Below are 10,045 nucleotides of genomic sequence, written 5' to 3' on the forward strand. Positions count from 1 at the left end.
ATTTTTGGCACATAATATCGGACCAGCGCTGGAGGGCCATTTAATTAACTTTTAATTAAATTGGGCCGATTTATACGAGTTTCTCGGGATAAAAATTAATGGGTCACATTAATTTTGTGATTTGAAGCAAGACCCAATTAATTGAAGCCTAAGTGAAGTGAGATACACCGAATAATTTTTTATTGAAGTATTATTCGGAGCACTGGACATGAGTTTTGGCATGTGTTTGCTGGAAAAGTGGAATGACCCACGATCAGGTGCAGTTGGGTTTTTACTTGGAAGTTGCAAGTCATTGTCGACACTTGGCATCCAAAGAGCAAAGGAAGGGAGTTATTTGCCAAGACATGGGACACTTGTCAACATACAAGAAACCTACCGATGCAGAATGGAAATTGTTTATTATTTAATAAATGGATATTTACTTTTATTATTTTGATTATAAATTATTTTTGAATATTTCATTTTGAGTGCCATTTGTTTTGGCAAGTTTTCTTTTATTATCTAATATTGAGATTTGAGATCAAATCTTTTGATTTTGATAATATTGAGTCAAGTAGCGATTCACCGAGATTCAACTTCTTATTTTGCTGATTCCTTTTCGGTCTTAGGTTTTTAGTATAAAATAAGTTGTAGAGTGACATTAAAATGGAGTTATTTATTGAATTAAAGAAAAATCGAGATTTATCTCATATCATATGTTCGAAGAGGGAGTACCTCTAGTTCATACCTATTTGTGTTTATGTTTCAAAGAGAAAATCTTTAACATAAGCAAATTCGTGATCTCTTCTTGCAAATAGTTTCGTAAAAGGAGGTTGTACTGCATTAGTTGGTATCAGAGCTCTTGTTCCAATCCTGACTATGGTCGTAGGACGTGCTGGAGGTCGAGGTGGAAGAGGAGGTCATACAACTTATGTTGATGAAGTTTATGAGCGAGATAAGGTTGCTCGAGATGCTCGAATGGAGGAAAGGTTACAGCAAGTCTTGGCGGCGATTGGGTCGCTTACCCAACGCATGAAGGCTTTTGAAGTTGCAATCCCACCTCGCCGTTGTCCAGTTCAACCTCGGTTTTCGAAAGAGAAGGAGGTGTCGGATGACGTTTCTATCACCAAACCTTTGGCTGGTAATCATCAGACGAGGGGGAGGACAATGGTGAATGAAGCTACCATTGAGTGGCCATTCACATCAAATATTATTCTAGATCCAATTGTGGATTGGAGTAAATCGCCAGTTTTTTACGAAGAACCAGTGGAGAAAATTACAAAAGGAAAAAAATCAGAAAATATTGGGAAAAAAAACTGTTACCATGCTTGAAGGTGGTGAGATTGGTTGGGGTAATCAATTTGAGGATTCTTTTTGGGAATATACCGAAGCTGTTCCGAAGAAGAATATTTGGATTGCGTACTTAGAGCAAGTTGTGGCAAACAATATTGCTTTTATTTTTCCTGATTCATCTTTATAGTTTGGGGTCCGAAAAATAAATTTGAAGTATAAGCTTGATACAGACAAGGTTCGGCGTATTCAACTGTATAAACTCGAGGATGAGTTTCTTCAAGACTGGGAGAATGATGCAGAATGGAAATTGTTTATTATTTAAGAAATAGATATTTAGTTTTATTATTTTGATTATAAATTATTTTTGAATATTCCGTTTTGAGTGCCATTTGTTTTGACAAGTTTTCTTTTATTATCTAGTATTGAGATTTGAGATCAAATCTTTTGATTTTGGTAATATTGAGTCAAGTAGCGATTCACTGAGATTCAGCTTCCTATTTTGCTGATTCCTTTTCGGTCTTAGGTTTTTAGTGTAGAATAAGTTGCATGGTGATATTAAAATGGAGTTATTTATTGAATTAAAGAAAAATCGAGATTTATCTCATATCATATATTCGATGAGGGAGTATCTCTAGTTCATACCTATTTGTGTTTATGTTTCAAAGAGAGAATCTTTAACATAAGCAAATTTGTGATCTCTTCTTGCAAATAGTTTCGTAAAAGGAGCTGTGTTGTATCACCCATTCCCCATGATCTCAATTTATTCGGCCACTCTTCCACAATTTGGGCCGCTTCTTTGCTCTTTTCTGCGCAACCTTGAAGCTTATAAATAGAAGAATTGAAGACCGAAAAAAGGGTCCAACACCAATCAAAATCCAGCGCTTACAAATACTTTCCTACTTTCAGCAAAGTAGTTTATCGAGTACCTCGTGCTCAAACCCATTCAAACTCACTTCATTAAGTAGTTTTAATTTTTACTTTTCTTGTACCACTTAATTATCTCAGAGTAATAAAGTTCACGTTTTTACGTTCTATTTTCTAGTTCCTATACGACTAGGAAATTTGAAGTCCACAACCGTGTGGCAAACCATGAATATCATTGTGATCTTTAACCTTTGGGTCACACGCAGCCGCTCTTACGTTAGAAGTCAAGATTCACGGGAATCTTCATCAAAAGTTAGGCGTTACAAGTCTTGGCATGCCCATGCTCACCGCATTCACGCCTTTGCCAAAAATGAGAGTTTTCACAAGCCTAATTTTCTTTAATTTTAATTTCAGTTAACTTTGTTTATGTAGAAAAAAGCTTGCCTAGCATACACGACTCTTGATCATTCTAGTCGCAACTGTGTTCAGATCGTTCGATGTACGTGGGTCACAGTGGCATCCGGATTTGAGTTTAAAAGTTGTTTTCCTGGACTTAGAGCATCCACACTGGAGTAGCTAAACTACCATGTACTTCATTTTAACAAGCAAAATGGAAGAAACACCCTCACATCAGCCTCTTTACTAGTAGGGATCACTTGCCAAAGTTTTAGTTTTGCAACGGTTCCTCTTTATCTTAAGAGAGGCACTGTTCATCCATTAAAGGTTTTATATTAATTTACTTTGTCTCACCCACCTCTTTTATTTGTTTCCAATCCAGCACTATTCATCCGTGGGGACAATTTTATTAATATTTAGTTGAGTAGAGAGTGAGAGTAAAGAGTTTGATGCAATAAACATTTGAAAAGTGAGTAGCTAAAGTAATAAAGTGAATTTTTAAGATGTAATTTGGTCTAAAATTTATAGAGGCTGATGCGGATGCTCTTATTGTCATGGTAAACCTTGCTTGGCCATAAAAGCGCTCCTGCCTCGCTCGCTCCTAGAATAATGGTCTAACCAATTTTGGACACAGTTGTTTTAGAGTTGTATTTTAAAATGTGTTTCTAGAATTGCTGTTATGAGTGGCGATTCCAAATTTTTTGGAAACGTGGAGTCATTCATAAACATAAATTATAAATCAAAATTAATAGAAATGACAATTAATAATCTAATTGGACAAAAAACACATCAAAAGCTCAACAAACATTTCAACTAAAAAATAATAAGTATAAACGGTATGTACTAATAATCTTATTTTCCGTTTCTCCAAAAAAAAAAAACTCAAGAACTTCTACAATTGCATTCGATGGAGTTTCGCTAATTGATGCCCCAACACCCCTCAATGCCACACATATATTTTGTAGTGTTCATACACTTAGCGGTAGACTTCAGAAAAATGTTTAGTGTTTAGGAGTATTGGGGCTCCATGTGGTGGTGCCTCAATACCACCAAATAATTTTCTACAAAAGGGGGAGGTGAGGAAATTAATAATTAATATAATGGGGCGTGGTCATCAAATTGTAATGGGGACCAGTGTTTTAAGTTTTAACTTTTACGGAGGTGAAGATGAACTTCAAGTGGAAAAATAATCCAGTGTGATATCTAGAAGAATTTATTCTCATGACTCCATCAAAAAACACAAACTATATTAGTCGTTAAGCATTGAAATTCCTAACACAAGTATTTTACTCTGTAGATGTCTTTTATTTATTATCCCTCTTTTTTTTCCCCCTCAATATAAGAATAAGAATAAGCACACGCGATAAACCACAAGAATAACACACCCCAGGATACATATAAGCATGGATATGTAGCGTTACAAAATAACAACAATGTTAATTATAATGGGAGAAAATCTTGTTTATAAAGCAGTCGTAAACAAGCATTTACAAAGCTCAATCTCGGCTGTCCAAAAGTACTTTAGACGATTTGGATTGAAAATAATGTCTTAACATAATAGCTTGATATTTTCAATCCGGGCCGTCCAATGCCAAAACGAACGGCTGAGATCACCCAACTCCATAAGAAGCCGCTTTGCAACGGCTCCGTAAATAAGTGTATCTCTGACCTTGAGAAATTAATGATACTTCTGAAAAAAAATTATCAAATTTTTTTTACGCCTTTCAAAAGTACTCATTCAGATTTTTTGAACTGCTTTAAGATTTTAAAAAAATTACTTCGAAAAGTAGTTTATTTTTAGATGTCAAGATGACATGGTCTCCTAAGGATAGCAAACAAAATAAATAGAAGAAGTAGGTTAATAAATAATCCCCTTGAATATGACTTCTTTTTTTTTTTTTTGGAGGGAGCTACACTAGAAGGCCTAAGAGCATCTCCAATGGGTTATTAGGATAAAAATGTGTTTCTTTATGGAAGGGCAAAAAGTGTTAACTATAATTAGTGAGAATTAAACCTAAATATTGTGCATGGATGATAATATCTGGTATCTGTCATTGGGCTACTATTCCACTTGTAAGATTAAAACATATTACCACCAAAGTCTTGTCGCAAAGGCGATTCTTTGTTAAAAATGAAGAAGAAGAGTCCACGTTTATGTTCTTTCTTTCTTTCTTTTTTTTGGTTAAACATTAAACAAATGAAAGTGTAGGTGTTAATCCGTCACTTTCTCGCAAGAGAGTATTGTCCCGTCACGTTACACCACTATCTTTAGCGGACACATGACACTTATGTCGGGGCCGAAGCCAAAGTCTCACCATGCGTGGATAGTGGATGTTAGGAGTACGTTTAGTCCAAATAAAAAGCTATGAGAACTCGAACAACTGCTCATTGGTTTAGGGACCGATCTTTCAGATTTGTTGTCTGGCTCAACTTTCCTTTTCATTTGGTTTGACATTGTTTAGACTTTAGACAGGGAAAAGCTCTTTTTCGCCCTTTCAAGTTGGTATCATCATCATCATCTCATTAGTATAAAGCCCAATGCAACGGAAATTCTATGGAGGAGTAATCGATTAAAGGCAACCGATCTTCTACATTTGTTGTCAAGCTACCTAGCCCAACTTCCTTCTTTCATTTTCAGTTGCCTTTGTTTCCTTCGTCCATGAATCTATCAGTGCGCCCTTCGATATTTATGAGCCTCATTGGTGGAAAATATGTCAAAAGAAAAAGTGAGATGGAAATGTGAAATTTGGATTGTGGTACTTGGATGTATTTGTCGGGGTACTAATGGGATTTGGTGCGAGTATCTTCCAGATTTCCCCGCAGACCTTCGCCCCTACACATACCGATTCCATCGTAGACCTACTAAAAACATTTTTCATTATCATCGCTAGCTAAAAAAGCCTTTGTTGGGTTTGGATTCCTGTAGCGAGGGGAAGTCATGGAAACTTGCAGCGTCCAGAAATGACATCATTTCGGGATATATGAGACAGCCACCAAATCACCTAAAAGGATGTCGTTTTGTTTTAAAGAATCTCAATCGCTTAAATGACGAAAACGCTGTCGTTTCTTTCCAATATTTCACAGTTTTCTTTCTCCTCCAAATTGACGAAGGTTCTTGGGCTTCTCAGGCGACTATGGCAACTCGACCGGTACCACTGGTATAATTAACATGTCCTTGGAAGTCATTTTTCCATTATAAAATCGAATTTCAAAGTGGGCCTCTATGGTCCAAAACTGGACCAAGTACACACATAGAGATTAGATGAGAGCCGAGTGGCCCGAGTCCACCAATTAATCACCAAAAGGGAAACACTCAAAAGGGTTGATAAATGAACCGAATCGCTCATGCTCGTGTTCATTCGTTAAAAGCTCGTTTGAGAGCGATTTGTTACACAAAGAAGCCAAACTTAAATATTTTTTTTGAGACTCGTTAATCTTTCAAACCAAGTTCCAACAAGCTACTGGCCAGCTCATTCGAGTAAGAATGTTCAAAAAAATTCTAGCTACTTGAAATCGATTTGTGATTGACTTAATTTAAAGTGTTGGGTTATGTCCTTATTTGGCCCAATTGGTGTTTCGGTTCGGCTCGATAGGAGTTCCGGTTCGGCCCATAGGTATTTTTGTTTTCGGCCACTGTATAATCTCTTGTCCAAGATTCAAACCCGCTTGTGAGCTCTCTCCCCAGTAGAGCTCCCACCACAGGCAAAACCGCTGCCAGTACAAATATTTCAATGGAGTTCTAAAGCTGTTGCGCGGAGCAATGGCTAATGATTTGATCCCACGTTTCTACGCGCGGTATGCCCATTTTACCAACGCTTATTGCAGTTTCAGATTGTCAAGTTTCTGTAGATTTATCTCTAACTTGTTCTATCGCCCCCTTATGCAGTACACTCCTATTCTTCATGGAGATAGAGAGAGAGATAGGGAAGGAGTCGAGGACTGCCGGCGGCGGCGGCAGCGGCGGCGGAGGGGGAAGGGGGAAGCGTGAATTGACTAAAGAATCCCTAATTGCCTACTCGATTAGATTGGTAAGGACGATTCCTTTTAACTATACGAGAAACAGAAAACTATAAGAACATGTGGAGGTTTTTCTCCTGAAAAAAGTGAACAGTTAGATCTCGGTGGAAAATTAGGGCTTATGTAACTTACCCAATTGATTGGGACACAAGGCTCGATTTGGTTTGGTAGAACTGAAAGTGGATAGAGGATTGGGATTTGGGTGGATTGAGATAAACTTGAAAGCCTAGTTCCAAAAAAAAAATAAAGAAAAAGAGAGAACTTTGAAAAACCCAGTTTTAATTTAATTTTAGAAATCGTACCAATGAAAACATCAGTAGGGGCAAAAAATAAGAAGACAAAAATAAACTAGCCCTTAAAATTCTAATCTGTTTAGAATCCTACTCTCTTCGGTTTTCCTTGTCCCACGCTGGCAGGAAGTAGCTCTACTCCATTAACATTCCATTCTCTGTCTTATTTATTCGATATATACTGTTCAGTTTTCCTTCTCAATCTCTAGTAGAAATTTACTTGACGAATACCCAGCACACTCCATTGCCTGTCTATTGTCTTTGATTTCTAAGGCAACAACCTCTCTCATAGTATGTCTACGTTCTCTTTCCTTTAAATTTGGTCGAGTTTTTTTGGGTTTTACCCTCTCTCATCCTATGCCATTTACATGTTTTCCCATGTAGTAACGTAATGTAGATGTTGATTCTACTGGATTGATTGCTTCGGGGCCTCTGTCTATTGGCTGGATTGGTAAGGGGCATAAGGGTGGACGTGCGCCTGCAACATGGCTGGTTTTGATTCCCCTCGGATGTACTTGGGATTTTAAGTGGGGGGCTTTGGTGGTGGGTGGGTGCACTAGTTCCCCTAGGTTTTCATTGCATGGGTGGGTCTAATGTGGACTTGCTATGGGGTGGTTCCTACGTCATTAAAAAAAATAGAAAAAAAAGAGCAAGAGTTGATTTTTAGTTCTTATGGTGTCTTTCTCTGTTGGTTTATTTCTTGTGTGGCGATTTCTTGGATTGTAGTATATTTGCAGACTCTTGTATGATAAATGTATTGTGTCGTTATTGTAATTCTCATGATACATATTTACTTCTTGACAAAAAGTACTAAAGAAAACACTTAAATGGGGTTGCTTGATTTTCATCTGTTCAGATTATGAGAAGGGAAGAAACAATGTTTGATATGCTAGTTAAAATTTAATATTTTGGTTATAAATCTAAAAAAATTGAACCAAAGTAACTAATGCAACCACCTTCACTTAAGCGAGCAGTAAATCCCCTTTGCGGTCAACAATTGTTTTGGGACTTCTGGATTTGATATACATATGCTAATTGCCTGTTTGCACAGAATTTTTTGCGGACTAATTATTTACGTTTTCCAGTGAACCATTAGTTTTACCCAAAATCATGGTCTCATCATCAATCTTAATCCCTGTTCCAATATGCCCTTTCCTCCTCTTCATGTCTGTAAGGGACTCTCTGGGCTTCAACAAAATCATATGGCCCTGTGTTCAACGTTGAAATCTTAGTATCTCTTTGAATGATTCTTGTGAAGTTGTATGGGCATTGGATGTAGGTCCATTATCCGCCTTACGTTTGTTCTTACTTCTAGAGAATCAGCATCTCGATCGAAAGCACACAAGTTTCTTATGCTTGTTCGTAACACAATCAGGTTAAAAGTTGGAAATTGTGTCTATTGTAACCAAGCTTAATTGTGGTTTCACAGTCTCATTTGGATGTTGTGAGTTTATTTTGCTTTTATAGTTTTGTTTGCCGAATATGTGTGTGTTTACCTAAACAAGAACCAAAAATATATTTGCGCAGTCGTTCTTGGGGTCATATAGCCTTATTTTTGTTAAATCACATCTTTCTCGGTGAACAATGAAGAGATAATCAAACAGATCGTGTGCCAATTGACTGCCCAGCTTATTGCTGCTGGTGGTTTCTGCACCTGGATTTGATGTTTCCTTACTCATCTGAGTTCATTCTTCTGTTGTCGTATGATCCATTTTAAGATTCAAGAAGATTGTTGCCACTCGGGGGTTGTCTAGACTCTGGCATAGGATTATTTTATTTTGTCCCACTCTGAGTGTTTAATTCGCTAACTGGACGGTTGTATCTGATATTGGAAATGCTTTCTGTTTTGTCAAAATTGTTATTATATTGGTGGTCTGGTGTTTCCCGTGCATGCAAGGCATGTATTGTTTCTTGTTTTCAATGTTTCATAACTTGCAAAATAACAATCAGAATTGCGTTGAGATTATAACTGGAGCTTTGATTTGGATCTTTCTTCTAGCATGCCGATAGATGAATTTTTTTTGTTAACTCTGCTAAGACTGTTTTACACGGAGATGCTAATGATTTGAACTGGTAACTGTGAAATTGAATTTGAATGGTTGGATTCCTAGTAGACTTCCAAGTTTTTGTTGCTATGGTATCATTTGGCTTATTGTGCCCTATTCAGCTGCCTCGGCTCGGCGATCACAAGCTAAAGAGAGTGATTTTATTTTTGTTGCCTTTTACTATATCCCAAATTTTGGTCATCCATTTATGCTGGAAAACTTTTTTGTGATGAGTAAGCGATGCCTTTTTCAAACTTGATAGGAACATGATGAACTAAACCAAAAAAATGCCATAGCAATACTAATTATGCACCCCATTGAAATTGGACTTAGAGCTTTAGAATCATGCAGTGCCTGAGGATTTCCATGTATGCATCTTTTGTCTGAAAGTTGCACATTTATGTTTTCCATGCTTTTAAGTTGGATATAGAAATCATTTCATTGTTTTGTTTGCGCAGCTCCTAGGATGACAACAGATGCTATTTGGGGGATAATTTTGCTTTCCATATTGGTGATAAGTTTTCTCTCAACTTGCATCTGCATTGGGAGGTATTCCAGGGAGAAAGAAACTGAACTCGTCGAGAAGAGCAAAAACAACAAAAGTAACATCAGAAGAGGCAGTGATGTGGTCATTTGGATGGGAGATGGTGGTGCTTTATCTTCCACAGCTACCACAACAGCTGTAACCGGCAGCGCTAGTGGCGGGCATCATCACCACCACCACCACCACCACCACAATGGCGGTGGAGCTGTAGTCGGCAGCGCTAGTGGTGGGCATCATGGTGCACACCACCATGGCGCAGGATGCGGCGGTGGTGGAGGATGCGGCGGTGGTGGTGGTGGTGGAGGAGGATGCGGTGGCGGAGGGTGCGGGGGTGGCTCTTGAGGTTAAGCCAAGTTATGCTTCCCCCTAAATTGGTGGCACAGTTATATGTTCTCTTTAGTTGATGTGTACAACCTTCCTTTCCGGAATTCTCATCTCCTTGAATAGAGTTTAGTTTGGATTTAGGTATGCTCCTAATGCCGTGTTCTTGTGTACATATATTTTTTCATGCTTGGTGTGTTCTTCTATAACATGGAAAATGTCCGTGCCGTTGATATATTCGCCGAATTTCGTTTACATACTTTCGTAAATTAAAGACTTGTTACATTCTTGTGGCA

General features: G+C 37.8%; 1 protein-coding gene across 2 annotated transcripts; it reads left to right on the forward strand.

Annotated features, from left to right (window-relative positions):
- The first annotated feature begins 6,168 nt into the window (after positions 1-6,168).
- On the forward strand, positions 6,169-10,045 carry LOC131330280 (glycine-rich cell wall structural protein 1.0-like). Of its 2 annotated transcripts, none has more exons than XM_058363814.1 (3): positions 6,169-6,327; positions 6,419-7,130; positions 9,343-10,045. In XM_058363814.1, exon 3 carries the CDS (start codon positions 9,351-9,353, stop codon positions 9,768-9,770), a length of 420 nt encoding a protein of 139 aa, XP_058219797.1. In that variant the 5' UTR covers positions 6,169-6,327; positions 6,419-7,130; positions 9,343-9,350; the 3' UTR covers positions 9,771-10,045. The 2 variants fall into 2 exon arrangements, with proteins under 2 accessions (XP_058219797.1, XP_058219795.1); XM_058363812.1 differs by having other exon boundaries at positions 6,419-6,560.

This window comes from Rhododendron vialii, chromosome 6a (genome assembly GCF_030253575.1).
Source record: "Rhododendron vialii isolate Sample 1 chromosome 6a, ASM3025357v1".
Lineage (NCBI taxonomy): Eukaryota > Viridiplantae > Streptophyta > Magnoliopsida > Ericales > Ericaceae > Rhododendron > Rhododendron vialii.